At 30.3% G+C, this 18,855-nt stretch overlaps 1 protein-coding gene across 1 annotated transcript; it reads left to right on the top strand.

Moving 5' to 3' along the window:
• Positions 1 to 4,310: 4,310 nt before the first annotated feature.
• LOC107440045 (alpha-latrocrustotoxin-Lt1a-like) lies at positions 4,311 to 7,364 on the top strand. Its single transcript, XM_016052822.3, has one exon. It carries the CDS (start codon positions 4,311 to 4,313, stop codon positions 7,362 to 7,364), a length of 3,054 nt encoding a protein of 1,017 aa, XP_015908308.2.
• The last annotated feature ends 11,491 nt before the right edge of the window (positions 7,365 to 18,855 follow it).

Genomic DNA, 18,855 nt, shown 5'->3' with positions numbered 1-18,855 from the left:
CAATACAAACACTTAAACGTTTTTTAGACGTTTAGGTAGCTCCCAGTAGAAAAATATCAATTCAACAGCGGCCTTTTAAAGCATTCTCACTTCAATTAATTAATTAATTCCTAATTGAGTTTAAATTAAATATTGTCATGTTTTTAGTGCATGAATCTGAATTGAACAACCTGATAATGTACAGTTATGAAATTTTTATCTGGTTGCTCACTACGTGCTCTTGCGCGCCGAATCCAATCAATTAAAAATGAAAACTGTTGCCAGCGCGAGAAAAGAAATATCATTGGTTTTATTGATACATACATTACGTATTAGCGTTTTATATAATATAGATAGATACAGTCGATGTGATCTTTGGCAATGCATTTCACTGGCCAGCGCATCATAATTGGAAGAATATGATGAAATTCCTGCTCGCAAGCAATCGTCAAGGTGTTCATCTGTAAGTCGTGATCTATATTTTGATTTTATGATATTCACTGTCGAAAACAATGATCCACATAAGTATGGTGGAACCAAAAAACGACTTTATTTTATATGCTGCTCTTTTTGAGAATGTGTTTCTGTCAACTATATTCCAGAATTTCTCATTCGATGCAATAGTTTTGAGGGTAATTTCATTCTGAAGATCCAACATTTCTATCTCCACTTCTTCTCGCCTTACTTGAAGAAATTCTGAAATGTTGCTATTTCGGTTACGTTTATTTGGTTGGTAAAAGGATTTACAAAAAAGGTGACCATAGGCTCGATGATATTAAATTGTAGAAACCGCTTTTCAAATTGATCTTGAAGCAATTGGAGGTTAATAACTAGTGTTGATAAGTCAATTTCACTGTCGCCTATCCCTTTTTTCATGTTTGGAAAATGCGCAAGTGACTTCATTTTCAAATGTGATATCCACAAAACTAACTTAGCTTTGAACGAGTTTATAGGTCATTCTTGTTATATGCTTGTCCTTTCCCTGCAGCTCCAAGTTTAAATTATTTAGTTTATCCAAGACAAATCTGCTAGCCAAAGAGGATCTCTTAGTTCCAAAAATATTTGATTTTTGGCTGCAAGTTAATTTTTTTTGTTTCTTCAATTAAATGCATAACTCTATCAAGTACTTTGCCTTTACTGAGCCAGCGTACTTCAGTATGTAAAATGAGGCCAGCTTCATCAGGATCTTGTAAAGTCAATGTTGCAAAGGAGCTGTTCGAATTAAGTTGACTATTTCGGTAATAATTTTCATTACTATATTTACAATATTTTTAGTATTTTTCAATACAATATTTTTAGTAGATCTTCTTTTACTGTAAAATCAATAAATACCATTCTCCCCATAACTGCTAACTGTGATATGTCTGTAGACTCGTCAAACTGTAGTAAGAATCCCTCACCTCTCACATATATCCAAATAACTCTTCTACTGCTTTTGCATATCTTTTGAAATGGCGCCTATTCTTCTTGTAACAGAATTATCTGATGACTATAAGTCTTGTATTACTGACATGGTTTCACGATTGTTGGAAACTCCCTCAAATAAGCAATCAGCACCAGTAAGCAATGTTTTTTTTAACAACTCACCATCCTGGAAAGGCTTTTTCTGCTTTGCGAGCACATGATAAATTTTTAAAGAAGCAGTAGAGGGAGTTTTAGATTTTATCTTAGTACTTGTGAAAAGTGACTGTTGAACCGAAAAATTTGATTTTAACTGCTCTATTTTCTTTTTTCGAATTGCAGTTATAAGTGGATAGCTCGCATTAAAAGTAGAATGAACTGTTTGGAAATGACGTTCAACATTATGTTTTTTCGGCACAACAACACTATTTCCACATAACAACCAAATACTTTTATCTCTTAAATTGACGAAGCAATATGATTCCACTATTCGGAATTAAAATTATAGGTACGTTGTCTTTTGCTTGATCCACTCATTTTAGTGTAAACACACGCAAAGGAAGTATTTAAAAATAATAAAGTAGTAAACTCTGTATACAAAAAATATGAAAAAAGAAACCATGAATCGAAAAAGAAGTAGACAAAATGAATGAACGTAATTTCAGTGTGATTTTCTCGAGACGAGTTTCGGAAAAACGCCTTCGTAGTACGGCAACTATAAAAATGAACCAATTCAATTTATTTCAGGTGTGGAAAATTAGTGGATTTTGGTTGAGTTTATCATCAATATTGAAAAAGTAAAAAAATTTGCATAGCATTTTATGGGAAAATGGAAAATTGAGATATTTTATCGTTGGGCACAAGTAGCGGGCGCACCTATAGACCGATCGACGGCAACATAGGGTTAGGGACCCCTGATTTACAGTATTGGTGCAGCTGTAATCGGCATCAAATTTACTCACAGAACACTTTGTACCGATATAAGAATATGTTTTGTACCATTTAAAACTGTAGCAATTACCATAATGGCAGTAGTACCTACTACCAAAATTGAACAACAATATTAGCAACGCGACTTTTCACGGAGTTTTTAAGGAATCTCCTTAACGAATAAGTTAATTTTTTTTCATTAATTTTGTTTTTATTTCATATTAGTACTTATTACCAAAATTAATTAAGCCAATTATATACCAAAATTATTTGTGCGCATAAGATTTTTTACCCTCTTTTAAACGAATTTTTAACATTTCTCCATTGATTTTGCCTTTTAGTACATAGCTTATTATTTTACTTCAATTAGTAAATATTAAAAATAATTATTATCATTGACATCAATATATAGATTGGAGCTCTTTACGTGTAATTAGTACCATTACGCCATTAATTTTGCTTTTCAGAACAAATTATCTCTTTTATTTCAATGACCGTTGATTCTTAATAATTTAGATTTACAGTAAAAAGCTTACAAAAACAAAACTATAAACAAAATAATAATGTAGCTTCAGATAACCTAAGGAATACTACTTTGGTGACGTAGTCTGCCTATGTTATCATGATCACGTTCATTATATTCAAGCAACCTGACATAACGAATAAAAAGTAATTAAGTAATACAACTAAGTTATACTAAAATTTATTGTCAATCAACATTTTGACCGCTACTTGACTTGCTACAGCATTCAAAGTTTTACTGGAATTTTGTGCTAGAAGACAAAACAAGCTGCAATTATTTTCCGTCCATAGGAATATTTAAAATTGAATTGGCTCCCTCTTTGTAGCCTGTTAAATTATATACATAGTATCCCCAAAAGGAATTTATATCGTCAATGGATTATTTAAAACCGAAAAGGTGCTTCTTTGTAGAATAATAAGTTGTATACATATTATTCCCAAAAATGAATTTATATCATCGATCCATATTTCCAGTTTTTTCCGACTATTGGAATATTTAAAACTGAATTAATGCCCTTTTGCCGAATGATAAATTATCCCCAACAATGAATTCATAATGCCAATCTATATTTCTAGCATTTACCGTCTATTTTAATATTTAAAACTGAAATGGAATGGAATTGTAGAATAAGTTTTATCCATATTACCTTAAAAAGAGATCCTTATCTATCCATTACTTGGAATGTTTAAAACCGAATAAGTGACTTTTGCTGAAGTATAAGTTAAATTCAAATTCTAAAGAGTAAAAACAAAATTTATCGCCAATTGAAATTTTGCCTACTTTCTGACATAATCTAGCAGACATTATGAACATAAAAAAATAAGTGAAAAAAGTAGTAAAATTTTATAAAATATTTATTTCAGATAAAAAAAATTAAAAAAAAAAAAACTAAAATGGAGAAAATAATTTTATTTTGGTCTGATCTAAAACAAACAATGAAGTGTCTAATATAATTTTATAACTAATAAGAACTTTTTTTACACTTTCGCAAGTCAAGCACCCTACTTTTTTTTTCTGTCAAAAATATAATTATTTCTTCTTTATTTAGTCTATTTGAAATTCTATTCTTCTTTTCTGAATTTTTTTAAAAATAACATTTCCACAAAGAGGAAGAAAAGATTGGCTAGTTTAATGAAATTTGTTAATATGCCGTACAAAATGAAGATGAATGGAATACAGAATCACCAGAAGGATAAATTAAATTCATGAATCTGTTTTCTGTCATTTTAAAATTAGGTGTCAAGACCAGATGCTGCGTTAAGCTTTATTCCTATGATTACAATTCATATGTAAAGCATATCAAACCACAGGTGTTTCTTTAGGAAATCAAATAATAGAATAGTTAAGTATAAGTATATGGACTAAAATAAGATTCAGTCAGTTACTTATAAATCCTCTATTTCTTTCCTGCATAAGGTAAGTATCTATTAGTATCTAAACAGTCAAGTAAGGATACAGTTTTTCATAATTATCAACCATGGTTTTGGGTTCTGATGAAAATTATTCAGAGACGGGTAAAGCGTTGATGCGTTTGACGAGGGAGATGACCCTAGAAGAGCAAGGAGCGAATTGCAAAAAAATTGAAAAAGGTCAGAATTATATGGACGCGACAGTTGCTATAGCAGGCGTTGCATTAGGAGTGGCTGCCTTGTTTACCATGCCATTGCTAATCGTGGTCTCCTCCTCGCTTTTAGTTAATGTATTGATTGCCAAGGCTTTAACAGCAGACGAGAACATTGAGAGAGAATGTGCTGATCTCCCTTTTAAAGAGTTGGACGAAAAAATGAAAGCTAGACAAGAAGAACAAGATAGAAAAATTGCAGAACAAACTGAAATTTTGAAAGAAGTAAGTGAAAAAGTAGGCCAAACTCTAGACAAAATCGAAGATGTTAGAAAGGAAATGGGCGATAGCTTCCAGAGGGTATTAAATAAAATAGGGGATGTAGATGCCAGTAATCCAGTCTCCGAAATAAAAACTGCGATCGAATCCATTTCATTTGGGGAAGAGAACAAAAGATTAGCGACTCCTGAGCGTTATGTTTATATCATTCAGCAAGAAGTGGCAAAAAATTCGGATTCATCTCTTTACAATTACATTGGACTTCAAGGTAGTCTGTATAAGGCCATTTTTGCAGTGATTAACAAGAAGAATACCATTAAATCGAACATTGCCCTTCCGGGACTCAACATTGGAGTTACAACCTACGCATCGACCGTCATTACTCTAATTCAGCAGCTACGTTACATGTCTGAATATGTTTACCAAAAGGGTGATTTGAAAAAGTTCAACAACTATTTCAATCGTCTTATTTTTGATTTTAACTATTTCAAACTAATAGTTAATGGTTCCTCTAAAAAGCAAGGTATAATCGACCAAGTTACTCAGATGTTGAACGAAGCAAAAAAAAGCAAAAGCAAGCAAGATCTTGGCGAAGAATTGTTTGAAAATATTGGAACATACATCACCCAACTTAATCAATTAAAGCAAAAGATTGCAGCACTTTCATTAGATGTACTCGAAACCACTCCAGATAAAAACATGGATATTGATTTCAACTCCAGAACTGGGAATCAACGCAGTAGTAGTAATTTCTTGGACTGGAAAAAAGGCACCCAGGTGAGTTACGCAGTGCAGTTCGAAAAAGATGGTAAGTATTCTAAAGTTAGTGACTGGACTTCACCACAGGAAATAGTGGATATCGCCAATCCTGATATTGTATTCCGGAAATCGAGCAATATGAATAGATTAGTCTTCCGAAAATTTGGTAATGGTGATGCAGAATTGGCATACATCCTCCCTGGCTCAGAAGTAAGTTTTAGAGACGTCCACAGGGATTTGTATAATTTAGCTTTTAAAAACTCCCTCAGCGAGTCGCAGGTTTCAAGTAACATGGATAGACTCATTAGATTGGGAGCGAATGTTAAGGCAGTGTTTGAGGGTAAACGAACCGTTATTCATGCGGCAGCTATTGCTGGACGATCTGTTATGTTAGGTAAGATATTAGAGAAAGACCGTTCTCTCATTAATAAACCAGATAAATTAGGCTTCACCCCTCTTCACCTAGCTGCTGAAAATAAAAGGACCGCTTTTGCACGATGGCTAATTAATCGTGGAGCAAACGTTAACTTACAAGGACAGGAATATAAAGTGACTCCACTGCATTTGGCTGTGCGTTACCATGCCGAAGAAATTGTAGAAGCCCTGTTGGATAAATCAAATATTAACCCGAATTTAAAAGATGTAGCTGGTCTTACTCCTTTGCACTATGCTGTAACTGATGAAAATTTGAATAAAGAGATTTTCACTTCATTAAAATTAAGTCGGAAAACTGATTTTAATGTAAAGGATAACAATGGATTACCAGTCCTGCATTATGCAACCATACTCAATAGATGGGAAGAGGTCACAGATTTAATTTTTACAGCAGAAAGATGTGATTATTATGCAAAGGATAACCAACAAATGTTAGCTGTTCATTATGATGCAATGAAAGGAAATAAGGTTGACATATTAATATCTGCCATGATGGGGGATGAAAAAGCATCTAAGCTTAATGATGCAGCAGGCGAGAAACATTGGACTCCTTTGCATTACGCCGTATATTTTAAGCATACTGATTGGGTGGAGTATCTGTTTCGGCAGCATGAAAGAGTGGTATCAAAGGTCAATGTAGATGCTAAAGATGTTGATGATCAGACTCCTTTGCACTTAGCTGCTGCGGCTGGATTGAAAGATATTGTTAAAACTCTTCTGGATAATGGAGCAAAAGTTTATGAAAAGACGAAGAAACAAAATACACCTCTTGATCTCGCAGTCATGCATAATAGAAAAGAAGTTATTGATGATTTGCTGACATTTGAAAAAAATCAAAAGTTAAAAAATGGAAAGTCTGCTAAAGAAAATGATACTAAGGCGTGTCAACTAGCAAAGGGGGAGATGTTAAATCTACTAAAGAAGAAGAATCGCTGTGGCAATTTCCGCCGCTCGGTTGAATCGAATTCTAAAACCTCTGCTTGGGGATTCACTCTTACTGGCATGTTTGAAAACAATAATTTAAGACCTTTGTTAACTTCGAATAAATCAAGAGAGAATTTGGAATTCAAAAATATTAAACCTCTGACACAAGTAGATGTAAATGGTGCCTTGCTTTTACTGGATCTTTTCGTACGGAAAGTGACGAACGAAAAATACAATTCTGCAGTGATTGGTTCTGAATCTTTGTTAGATGCACGAGCTCGAGCTTTAAATATCACGGAGAATTTGCAAAAAATTGTGGAAATGGCAGGAAATGATGGGGATCTTTTTGACATTCATTCAAAGATATACAAGGCTATTATGAGCGGAAATGATTACAAACTTGTAAAAGAAGTATGCACTTATTTAAAAGAGTATTCCACTTTGGAACCACATAAAGTTGAAAACTTTATTTCTGCAATGGTTGAAAATAAATCAGTCGGAATTACTAAGAAAGCAATTCAAGGTAACTTGGAAAACTTAGTCGCTCAGGCCTGCTATCGAAATCACTTTTAAATATTTTCGCAATTTAAGGCAGAGCAATTAAAACTGGTTAGTAAAGTAAATAGCCGCCAACAGAAAATTAACGCAATATAAATTTGATTTGAAACATTGCGCTCTCTTTAATTCGTTATCGGTTTATACTCTTCTTAATTGTAACAAAATTTGGTAATATGTATATTTTATTATCATACTCGTATAAAAACACGATAAAGAGAAGGATCATTAGAAATATGAATCTTTCAATTTTGTACATTTTGCTTGAATCAAGACTTTTAAAATCTTGAGCAAAAGCTAAAATAAGAAAATAGCCAGATGATTTACATATCGATACACTATTATTGTTTTCATTTGAAATATTTATTCAATCTCCATTTTGTAGTAGACTTAAGAACAAGAAGGAAAATTTACACAATTCTTTTTTTAAAATTTTGTTCAAATCAAACTTAATGCGGAACATTAAATTTTTACACAAATTAACGCTTAAATTTTACAGCATCCTTTTAATTGCGAATAATAAGGGAGTGTAAATAAAATTTTTAAGCCTTTTATGGACTTTATTTTTAATTTTTTTCACTACGATGAGTACAAAATTTAAAGTAGTACGGTTCAAAGTAAGGAATTCTTTACTCAGAATAAAAGTAAGACGTGATTGATTCGCGTCAGTGTATATTCTATAAAAATATATTCATAAATTATTTTTAAAATATTTCGAAACTATTGAATTGGGCACTTTTAAATGTATTACTTCATATACATAATTACAAAAAAGCCGAAATATTATGCATCATTTATACGTTTGGCTACAACAAAATTTAGTTTCAGTTTTCGTTTCTTAAATCGATTAACTTAATTTTATAAAATAAATATTATATTTTCTTTCCTTTAACACATGGTATCTTTTTTTAAATAATTTTTCTCCTTAGTTTTTTAAAACGTGATCTATGTGGATGATTTTCAAAACAGGAAAACTTTTTTCTCAAAATTCGTAGCTGTAATAATTCGAAGCGCTTATAGTTATGAGTAACCTTTTCGCGGGTCATTGTCAGTTGTTAATGGGATTAAAAAATTATTTAGAATTACTGGCCTTCCAAACAAATGATTCTTTATTAAGAAAATATAAGTTACAGACATCTTATCTGTTTTTGAAACATTTTCTAGACAAAGGAGGACATTATAAGTTGGAAAAAAAACAGTCGGGATGTTTAATACCATAAAAAAAAATATTAATTAATCTGCGAAATTTTCAAAAGAGACTGTTTTAAATAGAAAAAAGATTAATTGCAAATGCATGATTTGATTTTAAAAGCGAAGAAATATTCTCTGATTAACTGAAAATAGTACAGTTAAAGAGTATGTTCAGTAGAAGTTTGAAAATACTCTAATTCATAGGCTTCAAAAGCAAATCTTTGTTGAATGTAAAGTTATCTAAAATAATTGTTTAGTCAGCCAGTATTTGAAAGAAACAGAATTTAAGGTTATCAAAATGTCCGTACTGACTTTCGTTTCAGTTTTTCATGATCATTTTAAAAATCAGAAACATATTTTATTGGAATTTAATGTTGAATTTATATCATAAACAGATATAAGATAACCTGAATTTTTTTAAAAACAAAACAGTGCATGGAAAAATTGAAAACATTCGAGCATTTGGCGAAATCTTTTCTTCTACATAATTTGTTTTAAAGAAATAATGCCATTGAAAAATAATTTTTGTTTAAAAAATCAGTAATAGTTCTAACTGAAAAGCTGGAAGTAAGTCAATTTTCCCCTCTGCAAATTCTTTTGAAGCAAATGAAGTTTTTCTAAATATTAGCTTTTCAGGGGTCACTTCCTGCCAGGGAATCTCTTTATAGGCATTATTAAAAAACAACATTTTAAGTAATTTCCTAACTTAATGATCTTAGGAAGAAAAAAATATTGAAGTATCACAGTTACACCTGATAAAGAGTTTAAGAAATATTCAAGCAAAAGCTCTCATTAAATTAATTTCAGTAACATTAATACAAAAATTTAGGTTGATTGATGTAAAAGAAACATCACTTACTAGGCGTTATCATTTACTAGGTGTTGTTTTCGTTTTCGTTCAAATTTGGAGTTTTAAGCAAAAAGAGAAGAAAAAAACAAGTATCAGTATTAACGAGTTGAACAAAGAGTTTTTAAGAATCATAACAATACTTAGTATTGAGCATGAGTAAAAATATAGAAAATTTATGATTGTTAGTATCTGTACTTCATTATGAAGTGAAAATTGAAACCTGATTTCGGGTTGAAGACAAGAAGTGACCTCTTCAAAAGAATTTGCATCAAATTTATAAAGAAAACAATTCATGCCTGTAGAATAATGCATATTTCGGAATATAATGCATATTTGTATAATGCATATTTCGGAATATAATGCATATTTGTATAATGGAAATTGCTATGGAAAAGCAGTACCTAAAAAATTACAGTGCCGTGTTAGTCATGAAATTCCATAATGCATATTTCAGACTTTATACATTGTGATGATAGAAAAGTATACAAACATTAATAGTTAGTGCTTATTTCTTAAAGAAAATTTGTTCATAAAATAATATTATGCTGAAACTTACTTGTATGATATAAGTTGGAAACCTGAAAATAAGTTCTATTATGAATAATTGGCTTTAATTGCTTTCATGTATAAAATTAATGTATTTTTCATGTACATGGTTTTTTTACTCTTGAATATGTTTATGAAATTATATAAAAGTATAAAAACTCGGAAGATAAATTCATGATAATTTTTTCGTTTGCTCCAGTTTAATGTTGAAAAAATGTCAAGTGAAAGCATTTGTATAAATACTTTCTTAATCTTATGTATATTCTCAATCTTCTGATTTCTTAATCTTTTGACTTTAAAATTATTTTCTCATACTTTAAGAGATTAATGGTAATATTTTTTTCCGGATCTAAGTTAGTTAGCATATATTTATGTATAATGCTATATTCTTGTTTACTATTATGTACTGCTTATTCTGGTTACTATTATATTTATTATATTAAAATACGCAGTGAGGAATAAAGAAATAAATCTAATTGGAATATTCTAATAAAATAATGAGTTTAAATGTTATACTACATAGAAGAACTATAAACATAACTAGTTCTTTTCTACTAGTAGGCAATAAGACTCTATTCCATTCATCAAAATATACAAACTATGTATTTGATGATTAAAATAGATTTTCCGTACTTATACCTTTTTAAAGATTCTAAATGGAAAACCTTATAAACAAATGAATGATTGAATTTTCGATATAACATAATGACTTTAAAAATAATAATAATAAAAGCAATCGAGCTCACTCATGTTCTATTTTCAAGACTGTACAAAAGGAGGGAAAGTAAACCACTCTTTTCAGTACCTATCAAGCAGATTTCTTGTTAAATTTTAACAGCTCATTGGACAGGAGTTGCACCTTTCTTGATAGATCATCTCGAAGTCCATCATATTTTCTGTTCATAAAAGAGCAGATGTGTGATCTAGAATTGCCTTAAAGACAATCTTGCAATATTCACAATGTTGCGAGAGCAGAGCAATGATACAAAATAGCATGGATGACCTTAAAGACCATTTCGACATATTTCATATGTTTTCATCTTGCAAAGAACAGATGACTAATGACCTTGATGATCTTAAACAATATCTTGAAATCTTTCATACATTCTGATATCAAAAGAGAAGATCAGTGATACAACATGGTATTGATCACCTGAAAGACTATCTTAAAATCTTCCATACATTTTGATATTAAAAGAGAAGATCCGTGATACAACATGGCATTGATCACTTTAAAGACTATCTTGAAAACTTCCATACATTTTGATATTGAAAGAGAAGATCCGTGATACAACATGACATTGATCACCTGAAAGACTATATTGAAATCTTCCATACATTCTGATATCTAAAGAGAAGATCAGTGATACATCATGGAATTGATCACCTTAAAGACTATCTTAAAATCTTCCATACATTTTGATATTAAAAGAGAAGATCCGTGATACAACATGGCATTGATCACCTTAAAGACTATCTTGAAAGCTTCCATACATTCCGATATCAAAAGAGAAGATCAGTGATACAACGTGGCATTGATCACCTGAAAGACTATATTGAAATCTTCCCTACATTCTGATATCAAAAGAGAAGATCAGTGATACACCATGGAATTGATCACCTTAAAATCCGTCTTCAAATCTCCGATGCTTTCTGATTTCATAAGAGCAAATAAGTGGTAGAATTGAATTCAATAGAATGAAATTTTTTTTATTTATATATTTCTGTTGATGACAGAAAGTTTCATTGATTCAATGCTTAAAGTTGGTTAATTTATATTTTGATTATTTCTGAAATCCAATCATAATTTCCAGTATGCTGTGATTTTTTTTAAAAAAAAAGACAGCTATTCAGCATATAGTTAGTTGTGATTTTGTAAAATATTTTTAAAAAATGAATGTTAAAAAATAAAGTTTTCCTGTAAAATTTTCTTTATTCGAAAGATTTGGTGGGAAAGAAAAAATTCTTCTGAACTTACAAGATTTCAAAAATAAGAATACGAAAACCTGTGTTTAAGCATGATACCTACTATCATGCAATTATAAGTCTCTATAAATTTATTTGTTTGTTCAAAGGGATTTATAAAGTTCGATCTTGAAATTAAATACAAAATATTCACGTAAAAACGAAGAAATACTGAAATATTAGAGTGAGAAAATGTGAAATTGTGTTATACTCAACTTCTTCGAGAACAACAGCTATAGTTATTGAACATAAACTTTTTTCATCAAGGAAAATGAGTTTTAAAAACAGCGTTTTTAACTTTTTATTCAATTGGACGACGAGTTCCTCAAATGTTACTTAACATGTTATTCCACTAAGTTCTTCAGTTATCATTTTATTATGAAACATGTATAATTTATTATTTAACAAAATGATGCATGTATAACAGAATGCATAATATAGCAGAGTGTATAATGAAACTGGATGTATAATCTCTCAGAATCATGTATGTATAATATAACAGAAAGTATAATGGAACTGGATATATAATCTCACAGAATCATATATGTATAATATAACAGTATGTATAATCAAACATATTGTATAGTAAATATAACAGAATGCACAACGATGCAGAATAATGAATTTTCCTTTTGAAGAATTTGTTAAACCTTTTAATTATTGGTATTATACGTGCTTGGAACATTTTTAATTATTTTAATTTCCCTCAGAAATAATATTTTTAAATCTACTTGACCAAATTTATTACCTTTTAATATTCCAGCATGGTAAAATTAAATAAAAATTAATTGTATCGTTTGTTTTAAAAAGATTTTCTGATTTAAAAAAAGGATTGTAATATGTGATTATACACGGTTTTGGTCCTCAAATCAGATAGTTTTTACTGTATGAATCAATAATAATTTTGTAATTCTTTATAGATATTATAGGAATACTAATATTTCAAAATTTAGTTTTATTGCCTGCCTTAAAATAGGAAAAATATTTTCATTCTCTAACTGATTTTATTTAAAATTAATTAATGTTGTGTCTATATTGCAAATTATTGACTTGATTTCATAATTAAGTGTTGTAAATTGCTGATACTAAATAGTCCAATAAAATTTTTGAGCAGAAAACTATTGTTGCTTGTAAATATGAATCATTAGATTTACAGTTCACTCAAGAAAAATAACATTTAGATCGAGAAGAAGAAGTGATATGAATGCTAAATGATTCAATCCATTACAGTTGCTCTGTAAATACAGGTTACAATAAAACCAAACTAAAATCTGGTAATACAGGCTACCTTTAAATCTATTTTCAGAATCCTTTTTCACAAATTAATATCATATAGATACATTTTCAGAATCCTTTTTGGCAAATTAATATTCATATACATTTTCAGAATCCTTTTTCACAAATTAGTATTCATATATATTATCAGAATCCTTTTGCACAAATTAACATTCATATATATTTTTAGAATCTTGTTGCGCAAATTAGTTTTCATATATATTTTCAGAATCCTTTTTCACAAATTAATATATATTTACTGTTGAATCATTACTGAGAAGTAAAAATTTGTTAAGAATTTTTTTTTGTTTGAGTACTGGAGGATATAAATAGATGTTGCTGACGCACCTTTAAAATACAACCAGCAAGCAAGTTTTATTTTTCAGTTCCCTTGTAATTTTGAACCCAATCCAGAAAACAAGGGAACTTCTGCATCAAGTAAGGCGGGGAGTTTGCTTCGTAGAGGGATTTTTGATGGATCTAACATGCATTTGCGTTCCATGGTGAGGAAAACCTGCCACGGTTAGCCTAATGGCAAGGGGACACTATCTTATGATCCGTCAACCACTGAGGATATTTTTACGTCAGCACTGTAGTCGGTGTTAATTTTGTATCGAGCAGCCATCTCTTGGGTTTGAACCTGGTTCACGTCATAGGAAGGCAAACGCTCTATCCTATAAGCCACCATGGCTAACTTATTTTTAACGAAAAATTTGATAGCTAAGTATTTTTAAAACTATTCGGTACTTTTTGGTGATAGGGACCATGTGTTGGAGACTGTTTTTGTCGCCAATATAAATCATTCTTAGTAACCGAAAATTGTCTAATTTTAATATCGTGATGGACTGTCTGAAAATACTTAAATTGAAAAATATATCGCGATATTTTTCAATTTAGCTTATTATTTTTTTTTTATACATATTTGTCAACATTTTTGTTACCCAAATTAAGCTTAACACTCACAATAATATCGTATTCAGTAATTATCGTTGAGTATAATATTCGAGATAATATTATGGATAATATCTTGACTATTTACGCGAAATTGTCGTGTTTGGGGAGAATTACTGGTGGTTGATGGCCTCTGTTAACCAGAATCTGGCGTCATATTTCCTGCTCATTAATATGTCATTTTTGGCTAAATGCACATTGTTTGGTAATATAGCTAGTGTCGTAATAGAAGCTGTAATGACGATTCGTGGTCCTGTGGTGTAACCACCACTGCAAATATTAAATACTATCTAGTATCTATGATATGTTAACTCGATTCTATCTTGAGGTACCCAAGCCCCGACTTAGTTTAATTGGGGCCCGGGGCAAAAGCTTCTTTGGCCCCCCCTCCACTTCAGTAACGAAGAACCAAACTTTCCGGAGGTATTTAAATTTTTCACCTCATTACAGATAACAGGAAAATTGTCTAGAATTGAATAGCTATAAAGTCCCCCTCCTCACCTCCAATGGTCAGACGAAATATCGCTCTGTCGATTTTATTAATTTTCTGACAATTCTATGTCCATCATGCCAAATGCAGTTTTCTGATTGTTAATTTTGTCATCCAGCTGTGAAGGGGCGGGGCAACTGTCCCGTAAGCCCCTGCCTTAGTCAGGCTCTAGAGATACCTATGGACAGATGATGATTAATGTAGTCGATATTACATAGGTGATCTCTGGACGTGATATGAACGCGCCAACTTCGATGGATGGTCCTCATTGAACAGTTGACTTCCTCACTAAATACCGCTGAAAAATCCGGTGATGTAAGCACAATTCTCCCGGCCAATTACAAGAAATAAATAATAAATATTATGCACCGAAAAATAAATAAATAAACAGCAGTAATCAGCTAGTGGTATTCGGTCAACGAACTCTATCGCAAATGAAATTCTGAAAGAGGAGAAATGTGTCATAACTACAACTACAAAATATTAAGTATTTAATCACTAGTATATAAGACTTTTTAACTTAATTACGTAGCTTTTGTTAGATGAAGGTTAGCATAGTCGATAATTATTTGCACAGTCTTATTACACAGAAAGAAAGCAAACATCTCTAAGTGTATGAAAGAAGAAAGGTTAAATTGAGTGGATATAATCGACTGCCACGCACGGTTACAAAACAATGACTTCATATCACAGATTTTTATATTACTAACTTAGCTGGCAACCAACTAATCGGCCTACATGCATAATGAGTGAAAAAAAAGATAATAAAAAAAAAACAGACCACCATAACTTTTGATCTAATGAACGGATCTTCACCTTCTAGGACTCCATCTTCAAAGATTCGAGGGGGTGACCTCAAATGTGCTAATTAGTACTTGCAGACGATATTTTAGGTTAATCAACAAAGTAATAAATACATAATAATTAATAAAGTTGCAGGTTGACAGCTGAAAATTTGCTCTAATTTAAATAATTTGACGTAATACATAATTGAAATATTTGATTTAATTAAAAAAGAAATAAAATAAGTTATTAAATAAAATTAAATAAAATAAGTAAAATTAAATAAGTTATTTTAAAGTCAGTTTTATTTTCATTGAAATTGGGTTGCGAAGAAATTTTACTTTAAGATGAAGTTTAAAAGTAAGATTTTTTTAGTAATTTTGATTTGGCCCTACATTTTAAGCCTTTAAATTTGACCTTAAGCCACGGCAATTAAATTTGAACTCAAACAAATATTAGACTCATAATATATTATATTCATCCTTTTTAAAATTCTTATAAAACTGTCTATATTTCAAAAAATCATATATGGCTAAAAGTACAGATTATTACAAGAGTTGAAAGTTGCTATACTGCTCTGAACGCAAATATTATTACGTACTCAATATAAAGCAATCGAATGGAGTTAAAATCTAACTCAGGTGTTAAAACAGCCAATGCTACATACTTAATGGAAATACATACCTATCTGACAGACGTAAATCGTAACACGAACAAAGAGTTTTCTATAAATAACAAAATATTTTAATTAAAAAAAGTCCAAGTTAAAAATAACATCATAAAAATTTAATTTTTATACTATTTTGCATTCAACATTTATTCTGTACGATAATTTAATTCTCGATATTTCTTTTCACACCGCACACAATTAAAATTAAGTAATAAAATAAAAATTAAAGCCAAATGACGAAATTAAAAGGAATTCTTTATGCAAATTTTCCTTAAAACTATTATTAAACAAGTTTTTTTTTACACCTATTTTAAAAGTTACGATTATTCATGCTTTTTTTCTTAAATCAATATGTGTCCTTACCTTATTGCAGAATAAGTTATGGCGATGGTTGATAAATATAATCACTAGAGCCCGGATTTTGATGACCTAAGAAATCTCAATTAATGCCCTTAAAAAGTGCAAAAAATGCCCTTACAAACTGTAAAAAATGCCCTCTAAAGTGCAAAAAATGCCCTTAAAATGCGAAAATTGCGCTAAAAATGCCTTATGACATGACTTAAATAGAAGTAAAAATATTGAACTGAAACAATGTTTTACTCTTTAAAATTATTATGAGTCGTTTCTAAAAATATAAAGCAATGCAATACTTGTTCTACGTTCATTAAAGTTTGAAAAATATGTTTTATATCCAAAAAAAAAAAAAAAAAAGGAAAATATATTGACTCCAAAACATTTTCATTTTGTATAGAAACTTAAATGAATATAACAACTTCCATCTCATAATATTACTAAATATCAGAATTACAGTGGATTATTAAATTTTTTTTTAATATTTTGAAATGTAAACGAGCGTCTCTTGTCTGAAAGCAAATTTTTATACCAGGAGAAGCTTCTTTCAACGTCTACTGATGTTATTGGTGCGTACTTGAAAAGGACGGTCACACTTACTGACAATTATTCTTTAATTTGAAAAGATGTTGCTTCACCTTTTAATATCCTAGAGATTTTCTTCATTGTTTGGAAGCCAGTGTAATAATAAAAAATTATAAAAAATAATAAAAATTAGAAAAAAATTAACAAAAAATTTAAAAAATGCTTTAAAATGCAAAATACGCCCCAAAATTTAAAGAAAATGCCCTATAAATCTCAAAAAATGCTCTAAAAGACAAAAAATGTCCAAAAATGCAAAAAATGCAAAAAAATGCAAATGTTATCAAAATCCGGGTCTTAATAATCACTAATAATTCTAATACTTCCTAAACTTTTTTGCATATAAATAGAAATATGAATCATATTTTACTGTCCCATAAAAAATTCGCGCGTCATCTTGCCTAGTATTTTGTTAGAAAATTTTATTTAATTTGAAAATATTTATTATAATAACATGGTGCGTAGCATTTTCAAAGAGTGCTTAAAGGTGCTTATTTTCGATTTTCGTTATTTAAAAGCCCTTAAAGGTATTATTTTCATTGGGTATTTTTAAAAAGTGCTTAATTTTCTCTTTTCGAAAATGAGATTTTTTTCCCGTTACCATGTCGATTTTCGTCACGTACTATGCAAAAGCGTGCTTTTCACATTGTTCTATTCTGCGTTTTCACAATTCATTTCGGCGTACAGTCGGTCCATAGCGTATGAAAGAGACAATCATTTTGCATGTTTGAGGAAATACTTGCGAGTCCGTGAGTGCGTCTAGTCAGCTGAGTTCAGTGAGACTATTGCCTTCTCATGTGCAACTCAGCTGCATTTTCCAAGATATTCTCAACTTCAGTCTTCCTTTTCCACCGTCTGATATCGAACCGAAAAATCTCTCGATCTTTTTACAACGGCTAATATAATCAAGAAAAGAGTTACTTGTCAGAAACGAGTTATTTTCTCATGATCTTCTAAAGTCTTCGAAAATTATTTTCTTAATGTATATAGCGCTTTAAAAGTTTTTTTGAATGCTTAAAAAGTACTTAAAAGGTGCTTATTTTTTGTTGCAAGATTAGGGTAAGCAACCTGAATAAAGGAAATTGTAAGTAACTCAGGGATTTTCAGACCTAAACTTTATCGTTAAAATGAAATTACTGAATTAGCACTACATAAGTGTAAATTGGAATTTTGAGGGAAGGGATGATGCCTAAAATAAAGTTTATACATTTTCCGTGTCAAAAGATTTACAAGAGTAAATCTTTTGTGGTGGTGAAGTTTTCCAGCAATGCATTTGAGAGATGATTAGAGTTTCCATTTTCAGTTTAATTTTAAATAGAAAACTAATAAAAGTCTCACTACTTTAATAAAAATCATATTGAAAACTAAAGTTACTTTTAAATGTGAGTTTTTTGTTATTGAATTGAATCGACACCAACGTTCATTCCTCTGGATGGTGCCTTGTCCCTGTGTTGAATAGAACATTCGTCCAGAATTTTTTCCAAAGTTAATAATACCAATTTTTCATTTATACATTTCAACTTCAAACTGTGAATAAGTAGAGTGTGTCGATCATACAATTAGTTATATTTACAGTTCTCTGAATCAATTTTTATTAAAAATTTTCTTTTTAGTATACCATTGACAGATTTGCTTTTTGAAGTTATACTTCTTATGCGACTTCCAACAAGGTTGCGTTAAACGTTTAACGCTACATTTTTATTGGCCGGGAAATCACGTAGTAGGATCCAGTTTTCCCTCATTCATTTCCATATTGTTTTGGTTCTCACTAGCATAAAAATAATAAAAGTCATAAAAGTATTGTTTTTCTATAAATATTTTTGTTTGATTTGATCTATTCATCATAACCAATACT

The sequence above is a fragment of the Parasteatoda tepidariorum genome, chromosome 5 (assembly GCF_043381705.1).
Source record: "Parasteatoda tepidariorum isolate YZ-2023 chromosome 5, CAS_Ptep_4.0, whole genome shotgun sequence".
NCBI classification, from domain to species: Eukaryota; Metazoa; Arthropoda; class Arachnida; order Araneae; family Theridiidae; genus Parasteatoda; species Parasteatoda tepidariorum.
Note: the sequence above shows the minus strand (reverse complement) of the source record. Positions and strands in the feature narration are given on the sequence as shown.

Coding starts and splice junctions, on each gene's coding strand:
- LOC107440045 (XM_016052822.3), top strand. CDS start 4,311: ATGGTTTTGGGTTCTGATGAAAATTATTCAGAGACGGGTAAAGCGTTG.